Genomic DNA, 22,413 nt, shown 5'->3' with positions numbered 1-22,413 from the left:
ACATCAAAATTCTTAACAAACTTTTCTGATAACTTCTTTATAAATTAAAGTACCAAGTCCCAGCTACTATAATTACAATTAATATCATAGGATCTAATAATCAATTTAAAGACTGAATTCTTATATCTAATATGAATTAAAAGGATACATTACTGATTTTAATGGATGGTTTAAAAATGAGCCAAAGAATACACAGGAAAAAGAATTAACATGATTCAGAATTTGAACATAAAACTACAATGAGAAGTGCTATTCACAGATGAGAAACTGAAAAATACTAAACCAGGGTAGATTTGGGAACAGAACTGCCTTATAGTTCCTACCTCCCATTTATTTTTTACTTCCACCAAATAAATGTGTCTTGTCTATCTTTTTAAAAGTTTCCATGGTATCTATCTACTTGCCACTGGTGTACAGTGGCCATAGGTGTACAAAAGTACAAATAACAGCTGTCACTGATTTAAGGCTTTATAGACACAAGCTCATTTAATACAGCAACTCTGTGGGTGGTGGTGGAGGACAAGTTGTGTAAAAATATTATTCCCTATTTAAAAATAATTCAATGGAGCCTCTGAGAGGTTGTTATTTTCCCAAGGCTGCAAGGAATGTTATTGCCAGGACCTGATCTTGACCCTTATTATAGATCTAACAACCATAGGGTAAAAGATTCAAAGGATCATAGAATGGGAGCTGGAAGGGACCTTGAAGGCCATTTATTCCAACCCCCTAATTTTACAGAAAAGGAAAGTGAGTCACAGAAAAGCTAAGTAACTTGCCCTAAACCACCCAGATAGTTACGTGTCTGAAGTGAGATTTGATCCCGGATTTTCCTGATTCCAACTCCAACACCCTATCCAAAATACCATGCTGCCTCCCTAAAATACTGAGCCACTCAGCTGTCTAACTTGTACTCTTCTGATCCACAGTAAGATAGATAAGTCCCAGGTCCAGAGGCCAGGTGAGTTCTGAGGCCATCTATCTCAAAAGCTGGAGAGCAGTTGGAATGGGCTGCTTCTTGCCTGTCATGAATTACACATTAACAGGGAAACTGGTGAAGCATCATTCATACACAACCAGTTTCTGGGTTAGGGTAGTGAGAATATATACATAAAGTACTTTGCAACTCTTGAAGAGCTCTATCAGTGTTAGTTATTATCATTATTTTCTATTGAAAGTCATCAAACTTTTGTGTTTTTATGATTTTTTTTTCTCAGTGTAAGCGAAAACTTCCCAATATTTAGAATTGTTCAAAAGTAGAATGGACTGCATCAGGAAGCAGAGGTGTTCTAGCAAAGTTTAGATGAGTGGAGGTTACAGAAGAGATTCTAGTTAGCAAATAAGCATTTATTAAACACCTACTATATGCCAGACTCTGTACTAAGTGCTCTTAAGGTATAGCTTGGGCTAGATGACCTCTTGAGGTCCTTTCCAATTATGAGATTCTGCAGCCTTATGCATTGCACCACTGTCCCTACAAAGACGAAAAGGTACTTTCTCGCTCTCTCTCTCCCCCTCCCTCTCTCCCTTCCTCCCTCCCTTCCTGTTTCTCCCTCCCTCCCTTCCTGTCTCTCCCTCCCTCCCTTCCTCTCTCTCTCTCTCTCTCTCCCTCTCTCTCTCTCTCTCTCTCTCTCTCTCTCTCTCTCTCTCTCTCTCTCTCTCTCTCTCATTTCTTCCCTATCTGTCTTTCGCTCTGTCTCTTTTCCCCAACCTCTCTTTTTCTCAGCCCTTATCCTAAGCTGATCTGAACCCAAACTCTGAATCTAATGGATTGTTTCCTGTACTATTAATGGCCGACATTTATATAATGCTTTAAAGCAGAGAACTCTATATTCTTTCACTTGAGTTTCACAAGTCTGTGAGGTAGGCATCTCAGCTATTTTTATCATGTACATTTTATGGATGAGGAAGCTGAGGTTTGGTGAGGTTATTTTCCCCTGGTCACAAATCTAGCAAATATTAGAAGTGGGATATGAACTCAGCATTGGGTCCTCCTGATGCTGTCAGGAATTCTTTCCACTGCACTACACTACGCCTATTAAGAGGCCGGTGAGAAGATAGGACTCTTTCATGTACTTAGTTCTTTACACCCAGGGATAATGGTTTTCGCTGTTCTTCTGGAGGCTGAGGGACACACCAGAAGCTTGTAGCAATACACCACAGATTAACAACGTGATGGAAAAGTTTTGAATGAGATTGTGTGCTTTGGGGTAACATTTAGAGAGATAACTTCCACCATATGACATGCTCTTCCTTCAGTGACACTATTCTTACCTGTTGGGAGAAACAGGATCGGGCAGACTGCTCTGTATAACCAAATGAGGGACCTTCAAATACAGCAGTGGGAAGTTTAAGGACTTCCCGTAGGAATAGGTCATATCGCCCATAAACCATTACTCCATTGGAGTCAGAAATCATTGAGAAAATATCTAATGGAAATAAGAGAAAAGGTAATTTACATATTGAAAATCATTCTATTTAATTCAATCACATCTGATTAATAAGGGATATGACTGAATAAAATATGCTTTGGAAAAGTAAGGAAAGATATCTGATTTTAATATTTAAGTATTCCTTCTCCGTGGCAACTTTTTCTTTTAAAAGCTGGTAACTGAAACCTAACACAAGACAGGAAGATCATTCAAATGAAATTAGACTAATATGATAAATAGCAGGTTACATCAACTTTTTACCTTAACATCATCTAAATGTCAATACATGACGTGGTTGATCTCATTTGAAATATTTCACTAGATTCACTGAAAAATATTTATAATTTTTTACTATAAAAACCACCTTTTCCGTGCTTTTAAGACACCTAGAAAAGCAAATAAAGGGCAGAGATGTTAGGGAGTTAAAGCAACTGATTAACATCTGATAGAAGTGGCAAAAACTCTATGAACCTCTATGTTCCACATGTAAGATGTCTATCCGGGTGTAGCTGGGAGAGGGTTCTTTAGGCCTATTTAATTAAGAGGAAAAGTAGTATAGTAATTGGTCACTGAACTGGAATCAGGAGCTGGAGGTTTTATTTTCAGCAATACCATTGGTTTTTATTGTAACCAGTGGCAAGTGGTTTAACTTTTGTATCTCAGCTTCTGCACCTGTGTACTTAATGAAGATTAATGAGATAAAATGTTGAAAAGCTCTTCTGAGTTCAGCCAGTAAAATGTGCCTTGAAAATGAATGACTTTTTTCTTCTATTCCATATATTATCACCATACTCTATAGAAGTTCACCAGGAGAGGATTGCTCTTGGGAGCGTATGATTGTACCACAACCTTTGCACAATTAATACACCTAAATGACTGCTTCTTAACACATTCTTATAAAGTGGAGCCTTTTGATAACACTCATATCAAGACATGAGACTAACACTTGTTATATATGGTATTTTATTCTACACATCTGTCATGGGAGGAAGAACACAATATCTGATCCATGTAGCACTAAAATCTTTGTATGAAGCAGTTCTCAGAGTAGAATTTGGATGTTGTTGCAAATGGTTTTAAAAAATCTATTAGGTTTAAAAAAAGTGCCATTTAATCTGTAAAACTTACCCATCTGCATCTATTTTTAATCAATGATACTTCTCTTATTTATCCACTCTCACCTCTTACTGCTTCCACTTAGATGAGTCTGCCAGTGGCAAATACAGCATGCGCTAACATAGATGCCCAGGAAATCCAATGGAAAAGGCTTGGTAATATCTATTAAATATCTCAGTGAAGACCCTAATTGCTTTTGCTTACGCTAGCTATCTTTCTCTTCTGATTTCTTTTAGGCTCTGGACTTCTAGACTAATTTTTAGTTTTAAATATGGGTTAGGTTTTTCTAGCTATAATCTTAAAGAACTTGGGTACTCCAATTAGACTAAATACAGAAAAGCACATCCATTCTGATCAATGCAATAAACCAACCATAATTCCAGAACCTGGGAGTCAAGCATGCTACCCGTTTCCTAATGGAGGGGTAATGTATTCAATATACAGAACGAAATGCACATTTTTGGACGTGGATAAGGTGGGAATTTGTTTTGCTTGATTATGCATATTTGCTACAAGGGTTATGTTTTTCTTTTCAAATTAGGAAAATAGGACAGAAAATAAATGAATGCTTGTTAATTATGATAAAATGGAAAATGAATTAAAAAACCTCAAAGTCATATTAACTCAAATAATGTTAACATTTGCTATGAGATTAAGTTCAACCAAGCAAGAGCAAAGCAAGGGCCTATAGAGAATGGGATGTTAATGGCTACATGACCCAGGATTCTCTATCTTATTCAATTTAAGGATCAGGTGGAAGAATGAGTAAAAAAGCTCTAAAAAGATCACCTGAATAATTCCTGTCTACTCTACATTTTGATACTTGATCATGTCCAGTTCAATCGCATGTCTTTACATTTTATACATTTTCTCTTCCCTCATCAGACTTTCCTGTCTTTGAGAGAAAGGATCATGTCATCAACTTTTGTATCTTCCATATTCATTAAAGTAGTGGCTACATTGAAACGCTCAATACTTAATAATTCTTCTAGAAATGTCCTGAATTGAGAATGTTGGAAAATGAGGAGAAATGAGAGAGCAGAAATGGAATTCTATTTTCTCAGTCATTTGCCAAGGTCCAATCCTCTTTCTGAGGCTCTTAAAGAGCAGTACTGCTACTGGTACGTGGATTAATGTAAGAAATAAAAGTGAACTAAGCAACAAGGGCTGAGATTATTAGTGGTGCCAGTGGAGTGGAGCAGGGGGCAGAGGGGAAAAAAAGATAGTAAAGACTATATGTAACTTGACCCACCCTTTAATGTTATTAGAAATGAACAGATGACTCTTGTTTTTTGAATCAAAACAAGTTTGAGGTTACCCTTACAGTGTGAGAAGTTGAAGCCTATGCTTCTGGAGGAGGGGATTGTGACGTGTTGCTGTGCCATTCTGTCACTGCTATGGGATAAATAATTTGGTGCATACATCAGGGCAGTTACTCAGTTTGGTGACTAGATGGCACTCATGCCATTTACTTCATTCTCTCTGTCAAAGAACAGTGACTCTAATTGGTCACTAGATGATATCCTGATGTTCTCCCTGGGCAGTTGCCTCTTTTTTGAAGCAGGTGAGCTTCTGTCCCTTGGGCTTCTTTGGCAGGGACCAAAAGAAGAGTTAATAGTTGGGCCACGGCTTTATTAATCAGATCAAACTCTTTGTTAACTCTGTTCTTATTCGGGCAGCAGCCCCGGTACAGTAAAAAGAGCCCTAGCTCTGGAGTCAAATGGCACAGATTCAAATACTGTCTCTGCTATTTAATAGCTGTGTGACCTCTGAGAAGTCACTCAATCTTTCTGGGCCTCAGTTTTCTCATTTGTAAAATGAACTGGATTAGTTGACTTTTAAGGTCTATTTTAGCTCTAAATATGAACCACATTTTATAACGAAACAAGAACACTGACAATCATCTGTTTTAGAGCAGCATTTGCAAAACATACACTATGTTCGTTCACAAATTTCACTAACAAATTATCTAGATTTTCTCTAACATATCTAATGTACACACAGAATAAAGGGCTACTTACAGTGTGTGAGGTATAGGCTTTGGGGAGAACTCCTACAGTTAAAGTTTCCTCCTCTGACTATTCTTAACACACTTTAATTTGTTTTGCCTAGCTGTGACCTGAAGGAAATTCTTCTAGATTCAAAGTGAGGCATTTCCTTAAATAACCAGCAGCCAGAGCTATAATTAGCCATTTTTGTACCCTGGGGAAACATCACAAAAATGGACCAGGGGCAAGTGGCAAGATATATGTCTTCAAATGATGGGGGAAGGGTTGATCGCTGTAGGGCAGAGATGTCACGTGGTCACTTCTTGGAAAGAAGATCAGAAAGGCAAGACTAATAAGAAACTCAGCTAGGGTGTAACTGCCAGGGGATAGGGAACGGGTGTCATCATTAATAAATTATCCTTACTATGTGTTAAGCTGAGTTGTTTCAATGCTACCAAAGGACTGCAAGTACTGTGAATACTCTCTAAATTTCAGCACCTTGGGTCAAAGGCCATAGCCATTCCATCTTAGTTACAGCTGTAACTTCTAATGCCACCCTTTGAACTTGTTTAGGCATTGTACTAGAGTATTTTCCTCAATTTCTCTAGTCTAACTCTTAAATCAAAACTGAATACCCACAAAGGGTATAAGATGGCTTTTCTGTACTTTATGAATTTACACTTGCTCCAAAGTAGGAAAAAAAATGAGCCACTCTGGATGTACGTGCTGATCTAGGCTGTTACAATGCTTTTGACCTTAATCTCTCTGCTTTCCCTCCCAACTGAACCAATGAGAAAGCTGTGAGCAGGTCCTGGTTATTCTCTACTTGGGCTAATAACAGGCTAATTTGAAGCATACCTAAAGAATACCAACTGGTTTTCTTCTGTTATATGTCTCTTTTCCCTCTATGCCAGTTTATCAATCATAATAACCTAGTCTTTGAAAGTGATGAGCAAGCAACTGAGATTGAAAGACAGAAGTGTCTTTAAAAAAGTGTGTGTTTGTATATATGCATATATATACACACATATCCATATATACATATTACATTATATTTTATATATAACATGAATTGATGCTAATATAGATTTCCTCATGGATACCAAGGGATGAGAGTGACAAAAATATAATATTTGGAGACAGGCAGAGGTTTCAATGGCCAGTCTTCTTTTCAACCTTTTGTCCATTTCAGTTTATTTTCCACCTTGCTTAGGACACCTGTATAGACCAGTGGCTCCAAAAATGCAGATTTCAGACTCCTAGAGATTAGGAAGTTATTACAAGGGGTCCACAAATCCATATGAATATCACATACCATCTTTTAAATTTTATTTAGCTTAAAACATTCAGTGCAACTCAGCATAATAAACAAGCAAAGAAACCTTCTGTCAACTGAATAAATATGTCTGGCACACATGTATAACTTGCCTTTGGGATGTTACATATGTATTAGTTTTTTTTTAATTGTGTAGATGCTGTTATTAATAAAATACAAATTTATTTGGAAACATTATTGAATTTATACTAGTTTTTTGTCATCTTGCATGTTTATTAATACAATAATATATGATTAATAGAACTATTATGTATTTTTTTTTTTGTTAAAAAAGGAGGCTTTATATCATTATTCCAGGGAATTAATGGCCCAAATAATTCCTATGCCTATACCTTGGAATAGTTTGCTTTAGGACATGCATCTCAAAGTTCTACTTATTTGGTTTCCATTAAATATGGGGTGAGGAAATTGAGCAATATAGTTGGGTGATTTCTACTGCTTATGTATTGAAATAGCAGGAAGACAGCTATTACATGATAGTAGGGTAACATGGTTTGGTCTTCAAGGTCTTATTGTTGTAAGCATAGGGCTATGCGACGGTTCAGATAATCTCAAAAAGTTAATAGACTTGAAGAAATGCATGTTTAATATTAAAAGGAGAATCTATCATTTGTGTTTAACTAACAGCAAGCAATGACACTGATTCCAGTGTGGAAGCAGAGCATTTATGTTTGCCTATAATCACTTAATGTGAACAGTTTCAAAGACCAGAATCTAAAGGGAAGATTGAACTTCATGCAACTTTGGGAGGGGGAGCACTCAAGAAAATGTAAATTACAAATTCTTAAGAAAAACAGCAACAACTTTTGACAGGTACTGGAAAGAAATGTGACTGGGATACAGTTAGGGTATTACGGGGAAGGGAAAGGGGAAAGACTTATGGAAAAATAAACAGGAGGTTTGTACCTTGGCTAGGAAAAGAGCAATACAAGAAATGACTTACATCTTAATTTGTCCATGATCTTTCCTCCACATAGGGTGGCTAAGGCCATTTTGACAGCAAATACTGAAATTTTACCGTGTCCTTCCCTATTAAACAACAATAAAAAAAGATGTTATTTGAAGCAATCTCAATAGTTAAGTCTTAATACATTCCATTCCATAGAATGAAAAGGACCCCCTGCAAGCAATATGAAAACACTCATCATGCATTCTGAGAGGAAACATTTTTTGTAAAAGCTGTCTATACAATTTAATGCATGTTTCCATGAGCTAATTCACTGTTTCCATTGTGAAGAAAGAGAAGGAAGGGTCTTCTGGAGCCTCTGTAATACACGCTTGCTTAGAATATTAGACTCATAACATACAAAGAATGGACTGAAATCATATAACACAGATTTAAATTTTTATGCACCGCAATACCATACCCTTTGTTACTTTTTATTTAGAAAGCTTCAGATGCATCCTTCCACCCAGACAATGCCTCACTTTTGAAAATGCAGAGATTCTGAACTCTGCCTCTTCTCCCTCAAATATTCTTTTTCCAACTAATTTTCTTCTCTCTACAAAGGAGCCATTGTTATTGTAAAATATTTATCTATCAAAATGAGTTCATTTTCTAAAGAGGAAACAATGAGTGCTATATTTGATCCTTCACCTTCTACCCAAATAAAACACACACAAACACACTTGCACCAATATTCACAGATTTAGGAAGTTAGTCTATTTTGTCCTTCACAAAACTTGCTATAATAGACCTCTCACAACTATAAAAAATTTAATATCTGGGTCCAAGAATTCCCTAACCCCTGGATCAAATTGTTTATCCTCATATTCTAGGCAACAAAAAAACCCCATCACACTAAGGGATTCACTTCTTTCCTAGTGGCACTATTAAGACTGATCCAAAGAATTATTTAAGGCAGGAAAATGATTGAAATGCCTGCTTTACACATTAATTTATGTGTACACTATGTATTTTTTATGACAGTCTAGTATGCTGGATAGAGAGCTGGCTTCAGAGTAATGATAGCCAGAGTTCAAGTCTTATTTCTTATGTATACTGGTTATGTGACCCTGGCTAGGTTAACCAACCTCTTGGTGCCCCAAGCAACTCTATAAATCGAAGAACAGGTGCTGATCTGCATTAATAGAGAGGGAGTTTCTTGTTCAGGCATTCTCTATAACTGGCTTCATCTTATTCATCATTTTTGTGAACTAAGATTTCTGAAACAGTATCTTTCAGCCTCAGTTTCCTTATTTGCAAAACGAGCTTAGACCTTTAAGATTACCTCCAGCTCAGAAACATTTTAGCTTACATTTGTCAGTCAGTCAACAAGCACTGATTAAGTACTACGTCTCAGGCACTGAACCTAGCAGTGGGAATAGAAGCAGAAATAGAAGTAGTAGAAATAAATGTAGAAGCAGGGGGAAAAGGCATTTGGTTGAAATGGTGCTGACTTCCTTATAATTCAGATCTATACTTCTTTACTCCAAAAATGTATGAAAAGACTTGGTAAACTTATTCAGCTTTTGTTGTTGTTGTTGTTGTATCTGAGTCTTTGTGAGCTCATTTTAAGATGGAAAACTGAGGCACACAGGGTTAAATGACTTGCCCAGGGTCACACAGCTAGCAAGGCCAGATTTAAACTAGAGAAGATGAGTCTCTCAGGCCCCATACTTTACCCACTGCACTACCTAGCTTTTAGAGAAAGGGAAATGTAACAAATGTGGACACACTAATTGGGAAAAACAGAATTAAAAGCCAAAAGGAGAATTAAAATAATTAAAGAATTAAGAATTAAAACCCGCAAAAGGGCCTATTTAAGCCATTTTATTGGGGAAAGAATGTACCTAAGCTCACACTTACTGGAGAAGGAAATAGTAAACTATTCTAGTATCTTTGCCAAGAAAACCCCAAATGAGGTCACAAAGAGTCAGACACGACTGAAAAACAACTGAAGCTCACATTTTACCTGCACAAGGAAAAGAAGACTCAATGGACTTATTTTCAGCCAGAGGATTGATGGGATCCCATTATAACTGTAGAGCAAAAAGGTATGAAGCAGAGACAACTAATGGGCAGAATGAAATTTTTAGCCTTGGACTTTACTGAGGAACATATTCTTGAGTCTCTTCAGATTCCCACATTGTCCTTAATAAAGGAGAAGTTTAATGTACTCAAAATACTTTAAAGTATGCAAATGGGCATGGTGGTACATATCTGTAATTCTTTCATGGTAGAGGAGGCTGAGGTAGGTGGATCCCTTGAGTTCAAAAGTTGTGAGGTACAAGTAAGCTTACAGGGTATCCAGGATCTGCACTCTCTCTGACACTAACATGGTAAGATCTCCAGAATGGGAGGGCTACAAGGAGGGGTGAACCCAAGGATGTGCTGAAGCCACCTCAAACCAACTCCCAAGAACTGACTGTTCAATTTTCAGGGCAAGCATTTACACCTTGGAAATTGGCAAATCAGAGATCGATTTATAGTTTTGTTGCTTGTCTAGACTTTAAAGTAATGGAGAGAATGTTAATAATGTGATTAAACTTAAAAGTATGTCATATGTGCATATTTTTTCAGGGAGCTGGTTGTTAAACATGTGAACATGCCCAGATTGGAAAAATGTAGAAGGTAAAAAGCTTCGGTAAAGACCAACACTGGGATCAGCCTATGAGTGACCTTTGCACTTCCAACCCAGGTGAGACAGACTCATTCTCCTTTACAACCTAGCCCCAATCTACCTTTCCAGGCTTATTACATATTGCTTCTCTTCATGTATGTGATAGTTCAATCAAACTAGCCTTCTTATTGTTCCTCATAAACAACACACCATTTCCTGTCTCTGAAACTTTGTGCTGGCTGTCCCCCAGGTCTGGAAACCAATCTCTCCTCATCTCCTCCCTTATAATTCCCATTATTCCTCAGGGCTCAGTCCAGCATCACTTTATATTCCTGGGCTCTGTCCATTTAGGTCTTTCAGTAGTTCCTAGAACTTTATTATGACAATCTCAAAGATAATATTAGGCTGTAATAGATAAAGAAATGAGTTATTTCTTTGTCTCTCTGTTGTACCATAAAGACAAGGAAAGAAAAGAAACAATAAAGGCTGAGGAATCACAAAATTTCTAGACTCAGAAAGTCTTATACAAATAGATGATTTTATATCTAATTAAGAAGTCATTAAGTATCCATTGACTGAATGAATGATTAGTATTTCTAAGGAAGCAGACTATGACTAATACTTTTTTGTTCAGTTTGTGGGAAAGGATGATCATGTTCTGTCTGTTTCTAGGCTCAAAGATATTTCACTCATAGTAATATACTAAGAATAGCATCTGGATAGTCTTTGATTCTCCTTTCACCTCCTGCTCCTCCTCCTCCTCCATCATCATCATCATCATCATCATCATCATCATCATCATCATCATCATCATCACCAGCAGCAGCAGCTTTTTAGAGCTAGGAAAGACTAAGTGATCCCTTATCCCAACCCCTACAAGAATCACTGGAGAGCCTCTTCCACAGTACCACTAACAAAGACTCTCTGCTTAAAGACTTCCAGCAATAGAAAACTCACTTTCTATTGAGGCAATCTATTCCCATTTAATTCTTACTATATTTTCCCTTATGTTCTGTTCCCCAATAACTGCCACTCATTGGTCCTAGTTCTTTGATTTTGGGGCAAATATAACAAAAACAACCCCCTTTCTACTTGATAATACTTCAAATATTTGAATACAATTGTCATATATGCTAAGTATTTTTTTTTACCCAAGCTAAATATGTCGAATGGTTTCAAATAATCAATCAAGCAACAAACCTTGTACTGGGGCAGCTAGGTAGTACAGGGGACAGAGTGCCAGGCCTGGAGTCAGGAAGACTAATTCATATTCTTGAATTCAAATCTGTCCTCTGACACTTACTAGCTGTGTGACCCTGGGCAAGTCACTTAACCCTATTTGCCTCTTCTTCCTCATCTGTAAAGTCAGCTGGAGAAGGAGATGGCAAACCACTCCAGTATCTCTGCCAAGAAAACCCCAAATGGGGTCAACGAAGAGTCACACATGGCTAAAAATGCCTGAACGGCAACAAAATCACTAAGCTAAGTGTCCTGAAACATTCTGGATAATGGTATTGAGACTTCAGCTTATTCCTGTGTTGTTATGCTGTATTCAGTCCACACTTTGCTGCTTAAGTTCATGAAATAAAAAAGAAAAACTAAATTATTAAAGCTGTCTCTTTTATGAGAATCACTGAGCTTCAAGTATTTATGAGAACTAGGCTATTACAAGAAAACATTCAAAACAGCCAAAATGTGTAAATTCTCTTGAAAGAAAAGTTTCTTGAAATGTTTTATTTAACTTAAATACTTTACCTGCTTATTCTGGAAACTTTCCAATATGGTTGCTTTAAAAGCCATTCATATATTTGAATTACTTTATGGATCTTTTGAAGTATTCATTCAATGAGTACTAATTCAATTAGATGGTAATTCCAGTTTCTGGCCCTAACCTCCAGTATCACATCACCAACTGTCCACTGGACCTTTTGAATTGTATGTCCTGTAGACATCTTAAACGCAACACATTCAAAACATCACTCATTATCTTTCCCAAACCCTCCTCTCCCCTGAGTTTTGCTATAATTATGGAAGGCACCACCACCCTCCAATGAACCCAGGCCAGGCATTATCCTTCGCTCCTCAGTCACACTCACTGCCCATGTCCAGTCTGTTGCCAAGTCTTGTTCTTTTCACCATCAGCCCTCCTCCTATGCATCCCCTTCTCCCCACTTTACACAGCTTCCACCCACTGCAAGTCCTCACTTTATGCCTAAACTGTTGCAACAGCCTTTTGATCAGTCTCCCAGGCTCAAATCTCTTCCCCAGGCCCGGTCCATCCTCCACTTAACTGCCAAAGTCATCACCTTTAAGCATAGGTTTGAACATGTTATCCACCTCATTAAACTCCTTTGGATCAGTATTACCACCAGGATCAAACAGAAAATCCTCTGTATGGATTTCAAAGCCCTTCATGGCCTTCCTATCTTTCTGTTTTTCTTCTTTTTAAAAAATACCATATTCACCTCCATGTATCAAGGGCAGTTTAGGTGGCATGATGGATAAAACGCTGGACCTGGGGTCAGGGAGACCTGAATTCAAATCTGGACTCAGACGCTTAGTAACTGCTTGACCTTGGGCAAGTCACTTACCCACTGTTTGCCTCGGTTTCCTCACCAATAAAATGGGCATAATGTCATAGCTCCTACCTCCCAGGGTTTTTCTGAGGATCAAATTAGATAATTGTAAATGGGTTAGCACAGTGTCTGGCACAGAGTAAGCCATCTATAAATGTTTGCTATTTTATTTTTAATTACTTTACTATCCAGGGGAACAGGCCTTCTTGCTTCTCCTCAGAAGATACCTCCTGTGTCCACTCTCAGCCTTTTTCACTGGCTGAACTCAAGCCTGGAATATTCTCCTTTCTCAAGTCTCGCTCAGCAAAATATGAGCTCCTTTGCTTTTGCCTTTCTTTGTACCCCTAGTATTCCACACAGTGCCTGGCACGTAGTAAGCATTTGCTATGTGTTTACTGATGATAATGATGATAGGGGCCAGGTACTGTGCTTTGTGTTGGGGGTAAAAAGGACAAAAATGAAACTGTCCCAATCTTCAAGGAACTTACATTCTATTAGACTAAGTTTGATCTATGTTTGTTTTCATCATTTTGAACTTTGACCCGGCGTAGTTAAAAAGGAGGTACTGGTTCAATCTGAGGCTATTTCATGCAATAACAGAGAAAAACAAACTCTTCCCCCCACTGGAATCAACTTTATTTTTAGGGAAATATTACTCTGCTTTTGAGAATGGGGGAAAATGCATCCAACTCATGAGTAAATAATGAAATAATACCTGATCCTAGAGAGTCACTAAAGGTCATTGATAACAAGATCCCTGTCAAAATTCATGGTGGCCTTTGGGGTGATCTAGTTCATCCTTTCACCTCATGCAGAGATCCCTTCTACAAAATCAGGATAGGTGCTCCACCTTAGTTTGAATGAATTCAATGACAAGAAACTCACTACCCGTATAAACCACCCCCTTCCATCTTGAGTCATCTCTGATTATGTCTGATACAAAGAGTTCCCTTTGCAAGGAGAAAGGCAGGTGTGAAATGAATATTCTTGTATCCCTAACACACAGTGAGAAATCTTAGCCTAACTTGACAGCCCTAATGTTAAGGTAAGAGAGGAGTTTGAGGAAGGGGGTGCAACAATCGTTCTTTCAAGTTCCTCTGGGACCACTGCCGCTTAATGACCTGCAGTGGTCATTTGCTAAGTGATTGCCATAAAGAATGTGCAGCTGTACCCAAAGTATCTAAATTATTCCTAGGGAGTTCCATGAACTTTAGTAGAATTCCTGGGATACATAACTTCTTGGTAAAATCACTTTGGATGGCATATCCAAAATCCACCAACCTTTTGAAGGTATCATTTTCTCCTAATACTAACCATAGCTTACACCTTTACAATGCTTTAAGGTATTACACAAAGTGGTACATACATCATATACAAGTATCTTATATACACACGTCATCTCACTTGAGCCTTGCAACAACCCTGTGGGGTAGGTGCTACTATTATGATCCACATTTTACAGGTGAGGGAACTGAGGCCACAGGGGGTATTTTAGATATGTTCATGCAGAGAGAGCCAGGGAAGGATTTGAACACAAGTCTTTCCATCTCTAAGTCCACCATTCCACCATTCTGCCCAAACATCTTAAATTATGTGGTATGGTTGATGAAGGTAAATATCCACTGCTTTCAAGTGTTACTGCTTCTATAAAGTTACTTCTTCCGTGAAACTACTTTATCTCAGAAACATGAAGGACTCTCAAACAAAGCAATATCCATCAGAGCCACGTTTCAGTTACTAGAGAAGAATTCTACCTGGATATTGAGAATTCAAGAGAAGTCTGAAAAGGCATCAGCTAAGTAGTCACAGGGTGTTTGATAGGTTCAGTCATACAGATAACAAAAAGGAAGAATTGGCCTTTGTAGAATACTGTCTCTTTCTCTTTTGATTTCAGACATCCACACAAATTCACAAAAGTGAGCAGACAAAGGTTTTTCAGGAGAACTCCATACAGACAATGTACTACTAGGATAGTCACTTTCATAGGCACACGCAGAAACCATTATGTGCTCTACAGTACATCTTGGCTCTGAAAGTACATCAGAGCCTTTTAAATTGGAAAGTTAGAAGGGTTTGGGCCAGAGCACCTGGGTTCTCTTGCCTTTACTCATTTAGAGAAAAAATACTGAGGTATCTTTCACGGTAACTGGGGATTCCATAGTAGGCAATGTCTGCTTAAATGCCTCCCCAAGAAACAAGAGCTAAAACAGAGGTGCTTTATATTCTCTACTGTAGCATTTATAAGTCTCATGTGTTTGAAGTATTAGGCTTGGTTAAATTAACTCTAACACAACAAATTAAAAACCACTCTGTTTGGTTCACTACAACTATATCTTTCCAATTCAATTCTCCAAGGATATCTAAAGATAGTAAAATAGAAAAATAGATTAGAATTTGGGATATATATTTAAGAAACCAATGAGTTTTTTCCACTTAAAATAGCTCAGAAAAATACAATAATTACAAACTTGAAAAGAACCAGTCGAAGATCATGAATACATATACTTGAACTTGATCAGCTTCCTAAAAGAGTCATACTTTCTTGGCAGTTTAAACCTATAAAGATTTCCGTTTTCCCTTCAATTTTCTCCCCAGCTCCTTCACTGCTGAATTCCATGATGTTTTCCTAGCTTCCTCAAAGATTTCAGTGCTTGGCTCACAATCTTCCCCTCCACTTCATCTTTCACCAGGAGATCCAAGAATTTTAACATATATGTTGGTGACCCTTCAGACCATCAAATCTCAACACAAGTGAGGAGAGGCTGTGGTACAGTGGAGAGTATGCTAACTCTGGAGTCAGCATCTGTGTTCAAGTCCCTCCCTGTGAGATCCTGAGTAAGTGGCTTAGTATCACTGAGCCACAGTTTCCTCATCTATAAAATAAAGGGGTAGAACTAAAAGGCCTCTGAGGGCCCTTTCAGCTCTAAAACTATGATTCTATGATCCATCTCTACTCCACCCAATAGTAAAACCATGTTCTGTCTGACATCATTCAGAATGGTTCCACCCTCAAGATTTTTAACATTGAAATCCCTGTCTCTAACCACAAGTTTTTGTTTTTCCAAGATCATAAATACCACCCCAACTCCAAAATCAGTTCTTCCCCTTGATTATTGTTAATGGCACTTTGTTGGTGTTCAGTAATTCGGTCACGTGTGACTTTTTGTGACCTGATGGACCATAGCATGCCAGGCCCCTCTATCCTCCACTACCTCTCAAAGTCTGTCCAAGTTCATGTTAATTGTTTCCATTACTCAATCCACCTGTCTTATCCTCTGCCATCTCCTTTTCCTTTTGCCTTCAATCTTCTCCTACATCAGGGTCTTTTCCAATGAGTTGCCTCTTCTCATTAGGTGGCCAAAGTATTTAAGCTTCAGCTTCAATATTTGACCTCCCGGGGAATACCCTGAATTAATTTTGTTGACTGAGTTGATCTCCTTGCTGTGCAAGGGACTCTCAAAAGTCTTCTCCAACACCGCAATTTGAAAGTGTTGATTCTACAGCAGTCAGCTTTCCTTATAGTCCAACTCTCACAACCATACGTTTACTACTGGAAAAACCACAGTTTTGACTATACAGACCTATATTAGCAAGGTGATATCTCTGCTTTTTAGTATGCTGTCCAGATTTGCCATAGCTTTCCTTCCAAGAAGCATTTTTGAATTTCCTGGCTGAAGTCACCATCTGTAGTGATCTTTGAACCCAACAATATAAAATTTGACGCTACTTCCATTTCTTCTCCCTCTATTTTCCAGGAAGTGATGGGACCAGTTGCCATAATCTTAGTTTTTTTTTTTGATGTTAAGCTTCAAGCCAGCTTTTACACTCTCCTCTCTCACCTTCATCAAGAGGCTTCTTAATTCCTCTTAACTTTCTGCCATCAGAATGGTATCATCTGCACATCTGCTAGCTGCCCAGTTAATGGCACTACCATTTTCCAAGTCACTGTGACTAGGAAGCTTAGCATATTTTTTGTCTCCCCCTCACTCTCACATGCTACCCCCTCTCACACTACCCTGTCCTTGGCAATCTAATCCATTGCCAGGTCTAGCTGATTCGTGATGTAGTGGGAAACTGGGAAGGTATATTAGGGGAAAGCTGACTTAGTATTTTATATATGAAAAAAGTAGATAAGGAAATAACATTTTCTCTCTCTGTGTGTATGCATGTATGAGCTTATGTTTGAATTCTTTTTCACCTAGAGGTGTATCAGAAATTACCTTTAAAATTATTTAAATGGACTATATAGTTCTCACTTTTCAAAAAAACATATAAATGCTTATTTTTTTCAAAAAAAATTTGCCCTAGCATTTGAAAGATTCAGTAAGATAGCTAGTTCTATCTCTGTGCCTTCCATCCCTTACTTCTCAGGGTATTATTTCCTAAACACACACACACACACACACATACACACACACACACACACACACACACACACACAAACTCCATTTCATTTTCTGTTGCCTACATCTGTGCAGTGGTTACCACTTACTCTTAGCATGGTTGAAGATTTCCATTTTGGCTCCTGACAACTGTCATCGTGGCATGAATTCAGGGTTTAGCACAAATTTACATTTTTCATTCCCTATTGTGTCACATTAATAAACAACTCAAAATCAAGATAAGTACCCTGGAGACACTGGTGGCGTGACCCAGGGATGCTGGGCTACTGCTGTGAAGAGGACAGGAGTGGAAGGTGCTATAGCGATACCATGGCTTGGTTCCATTCTTCCGCCTTGTCATGTGCAACAACCCAACCGCCTTCTCTCCCTGCCCCACCACTCTGTTACCATGGAGACTAAATTATACCAGTAGATCTTATTCTGAAGGATACACAATACCAAGCAAGGAGACTCTCAAGCTGGGGTGAAATGCTTATTTTGAAATTGCTATTTTCAACTTAAGTATTCCTCAAAATATGAATTCATGAAGGTAGCATACATTGGTCTAACTGAACAGTAATTACCTCATTACTGCATTATGAGGCTGGATGTCAGTTGGCTGCTTTTGTAAGTGGATAAAGGAATAAAAATCAAGCTGGAACACCCTCTCTGGAAATGATCACAATACCCCTATGTGCTGTGTGTACACATCTGAATCAAGCAAAACCTTGGGTGTTTCTCAAGATGAAGTGGTAGAAATTTTGCAAGGATCTCTATTTTAGCATACAAGACAGCAAGTAGAGTACGGAAAGGTGAGGGGCTGTTTGAAAGATCCCCCTTAAAATTCTAGGGTCATCATGTGGATTTAGGGTACACTCCATATTCCATTTACTTTTATTAAATATCATGGCAGTGTGTCACATTGGAAATAGTCCTGGATTCAGATGAGAAAGCCAGAGTTCTAGTTCCAGCTTTGTTACTGACCAGCTACATTATTTGGGGTACACCACCCTTCTAGACTTCAACACCATTGTCTATAAAATGGGGTTCTGACTAGATTATCACTAGAGTTTTTCTCAGCTCTCAAATTCTATGAATCTATGAAGTATGAGTATTAATGAAGGAGACCAGTTTCATGGATGGTATGTGAAACCAATCATTGTACGCATTTTAACATGTCATCGTCACCATCACCAAGGTCACCAAGAATCCTTCTCTCCTTTCTTCCATGAATTTCTAAGTAGGTTTCATTATTTTAGAACCCCCAAATATCATTGTACATGAGGAGCTGAAGACAGGAAAGTTAATTTGCTGATAGGAAAGTTTACTGTGCTTCATTAACTCACCCTCCAAGCAGGCAGGCACAAAATATTTTTTGGATGTTATATAGCCTCTAGTTTAGACAGGTAGGGTAGTGTGGATAGAACGCTGGACTTGAAGGCTTCAGTTCAAATCTCATCTCTGATGTTGTGTGACCCTGGACAATTTATTCAACTTCTATGTATCCCAAACAACTCCCAAGGACTTCTCAATGAAGTCATTGTTAAGCTGTAATTTATTTATATCAGTGATGTCAAACTCAAATAGAAATGGGGCCATTAAACTACACATAAGGATCCTTGTGGCCCCATAATGACTTAGAAAAACTCACATTAGCTATGTTCTACTGTATTTTTATTTTTGTAAAATATTTCCCAATTACATTTTAATCTGGTTCAGTCTCCTGCACTGGGGAATGTTGATAGACACAATGCTTGCAGGCTGTGCACTTGACACCTCTGGTCTACATGACTTTTGGGGGTTCCCATGCCCGGAACTTTCCACATTGATGACATCACAGCTCCTCTGAACATTTACCTCAAATATCTGGGTAGAGTGCTAGGCACTAAAGTTTATCTCATGAAATACAACTGCTAGTTTTTCATTGTATTTTATTTCCATATTTCAACAGGTATTTTTGTCTATTGCTCTCAAACCCATAAACTTCTCTGACAACGTGGTATAACGGAAAGAGGATGGAATTTGGAGACAACGTTGACATTTATGCATTCTCTGAATTGCACCTTGTAGTGCCTTTTGTCAAATGAATACATAAGCTTATCTATCTCACTGGACCTCGCTAAGCCTCACTTTTCTCATCTGAAAAATGGGGATGATGATATTGATGCAACCTCTATTACTTCACAGGGTTGGTAGAATTAAATAAAACAGTATGTAGCAATTGCTTTGTAACCATGATATAAATGTCACATATTGCTATTTTTACAATTGGCATCAGTTTAGGCAGGGAAAAAAGAAAGACGCATCGTCTTTTTGGTCTGTTATGTTAGGCAACAAACCTAACGCATGGGAAAAGACTGAACGGTGAGGGAAAACTAAGACTCACTGGTGAGGGAACTTACGGATCAAAGGCTGCAAGCAGGAAGTTGAGCAGTAAGCTGATGGACTGTTCCACGTGGATCTGGTGAGTGGTTGGCATCCTTTTGTTGAGCTGGTAAAAAATGGTTGAAAGCACAGCCTCCAGGCGGGCCACATTGAGTTCTATATTTGGGTCCAGGTTGTTCAGGGCGTTTTCCCTCAGAGCTTCTATGACGTTCCAAATGTCCACCAGATGTACTGTACATAATCAAAGGAGATTCAACAAGTTCATGAAAAAACCCCAATTTTTTTAGAAAATATTTACCGAATTTTCCAACTATGGTAGGTTCCTTCAGGAATCAAGTTCCTTATTTTCTTAGTATTATTCCCCAGCATCCTGTTAAAGAACACAGGATGTGTTCTTTCTCTCTCTAGGTCTCTTTCTCACTCCTATTCCTTCCAGAGTCTAGGATCTGTCTCTCTTCTTACGGCTAATGGCATGTTTAATAATTGACAATGTCTAAAGATGGAATGGGATATCTCCTAAGAGTTTCCCATCAGTGGAAGTGTTTAAGATGGTGCTAAATGAACACTTGTTTAAGATATTGTTGAAGGGGCTCTTACCTAGGTTATGAAGTTGGGATCAAATAACCTCTAAGCTCTCTTCTTGTTTGATCCTCATTAATGCTAAAACCTTCCTTCTGTTAAGTATCTCTAATTTATCTTGTATGTATGTATCAAGACAGCCAGTGTAAAGATTCATTTTATATTTTGAACATGGATTTTTAATCTGGGGAACCCTCTGGGGGATTAGTAAATAAAAAAATTATTAAGCATTTATATGTGCTAGAAACTATGCTGAGGATACAGAGAGACAAAAGACAGTCCCTGGCCTGAAAGAGCTCCCAGTCCATTGAGGGGAGACAACATGTGCACAACTATGGAAAACAAGCTACATACTGGATAAACTGAAGATAATCAACAGATGGAAGGTACTAGAAAGGAAGGAAGGAATCAGGGATGGCTTCTTGTAGACGGGGAGATTTTTAGCAGGGACTTGAAGGAAACCAGGGAAGCCAGAGGCAGAGATGAGGGTGTAGGGCATTCGAGGTAGTGAAAATGCCGGGAGTCAGGAGTTGGAATGTCTTGTCCAAGGAACAGCATAGAGGCCAGTGTCCCTGAATCACAGAGTATATGGTAGCAGGGGAGTGGGGCTGTAAGGGGTTAAGCTTACTGGAAAGATAGGGGGCTAGGTTAATGAAGGGCTTTGAAAGTCAAAGGATTTTGTGCTTGATCCTGGTGGAGAGAGGGAGCCACTGGAGTCTTCAGAGGAGAGAGTTTATTTCTCTGTTTCCAGTAGTGTGTCCATCAGGGTGAAGGTGCTGTTTCTCAGAAGCTTAGGCACCATGTCAGGTGTGAGGAATGGCTCTCTTCTTCCTTTCCCTTTGGACCCTCTAGTCTTAGGAAGTGGACTAGGGATTTTGACCTGCATCATGTGATGGAGTCAGTCTCCACCCACCCACCCTCTCCTAGAACTTGGGCCAGGAAACTTGAAGGTAGGATGCCAGGTCAAAAGCTGTTGCATGCCCAACCCAAGGCGTGGGGGGTTAGATTTGGAACTTGGTGGGGCCAAGTTGTATAGGAAACTTTAAACTGTGACCTTAATCCCCTTCCCCTTTCTAGTCAATGAGATGATATGATTATGCTCTCTTTCATGTGTGTGTGTGTGTGGGGGGGGGATGTTTATATGCGTATTCTTAGTATACATTTAAAGTAAATATCCTTTTGTAAAAGCTAATCTCTTAAGTGGTCGAATGAAATTGGGGCATAAGGGACCCATTAAAACTGAGGGAACACAAAGTGGGGACTTGACACGATGACAGCGTCTAGACATTCCCAAACGCTCTTACACTACTGGTACCGAAGAACCTTGAGGAAGGAGCAAAATTGATATACCTGACTCTCAGGCAGGGGCGGGGTCAGTAGTCACTGGTACACATATACACACATATACTTACTTACACTGATATTGAGGTCATATTACACAACTAAACTATAATTTGGTTGTTTTGTTTTTTGAAATTGAACCGACGTAGTTATTTGTGAAGTCAGTAGGAGGTAAATTATTCCTAGTTCAACAAGTTACGTAATATTTCATATACTTTTGTTAAACTTTATCAGGGTGATAAAATCCATCATCACTCAAAACAAAGACATGTAAGTTGCAATGTTTAACAATAGATACTTCTATCTCTTTTTAAACAAAATAAGGCTATATGTTTTTTTTTAAATTTTAAACTATTTTAGGTATAATCTGATTTTTAAAAATACAAATTAAACCGACTAGTCCAGCCAGGTCAGCCTGATAAAATATTCTTTCCACCGTATCATATTTCCTTTCTCCTTATTTTTTACATGTTTACTTGTACACCAGAAAAGGTGAATTTTACCATTTTTTCCTCTCCATGGACAACCTCCTTCACTACCCTATCATTTCTCAATTTAGAAAGATCTATCACAAAAGTGAGCAAATGCTTTCTACCTCTGCAGAAAAAAGCTGGTTTCTCACTCCCATATTCTTGGGTGAATCCTGGTACTTAAGAGAATTTTGCCCATCCAATAGTGTGAATTTCTTAAGCCCCCATCATCAAAGATAGATTTCTTC

General features: G+C 38.4%; 1 protein-coding gene across 6 annotated transcripts in view; it reads right to left on the bottom strand.

Moving 5' to 3' along the window:
• The window catches only part of DTNA (dystrobrevin alpha), a 341,889-nt gene that overhangs the window by 107,821 nt on the left and 211,655 nt on the right, over positions 1–22,413 (bottom strand). For all 6 annotated transcript variants that reach the window (XM_036753027.1, XM_036752990.1, XM_036752997.1 and 3 more), the window contains 3 exons: positions 19,793–20,006; positions 7,813–7,898; positions 2,272–2,426 (listed from right to left, as the gene is read on the bottom strand). In XM_036753027.1, the coding sequence (XP_036608922.1) occupies positions 2,272–2,426; positions 7,813–7,898; positions 19,793–20,006 (455 nt within the window). The remainder of the gene's footprint in view (positions 1–2,271; positions 2,427–7,812; positions 7,899–19,792; positions 20,007–22,413) is intronic.

Source organism: Trichosurus vulpecula, chromosome 1 (assembly GCF_011100635.1).
Source record: "Trichosurus vulpecula isolate mTriVul1 chromosome 1, mTriVul1.pri, whole genome shotgun sequence".
NCBI lineage: Eukaryota > Metazoa > Chordata > Mammalia > Diprotodontia > Phalangeridae > Trichosurus > Trichosurus vulpecula.
The sequence above is the reverse complement of the archived record's forward strand: the minus strand, read 5'-3'. Positions and strand labels throughout refer to the sequence as shown.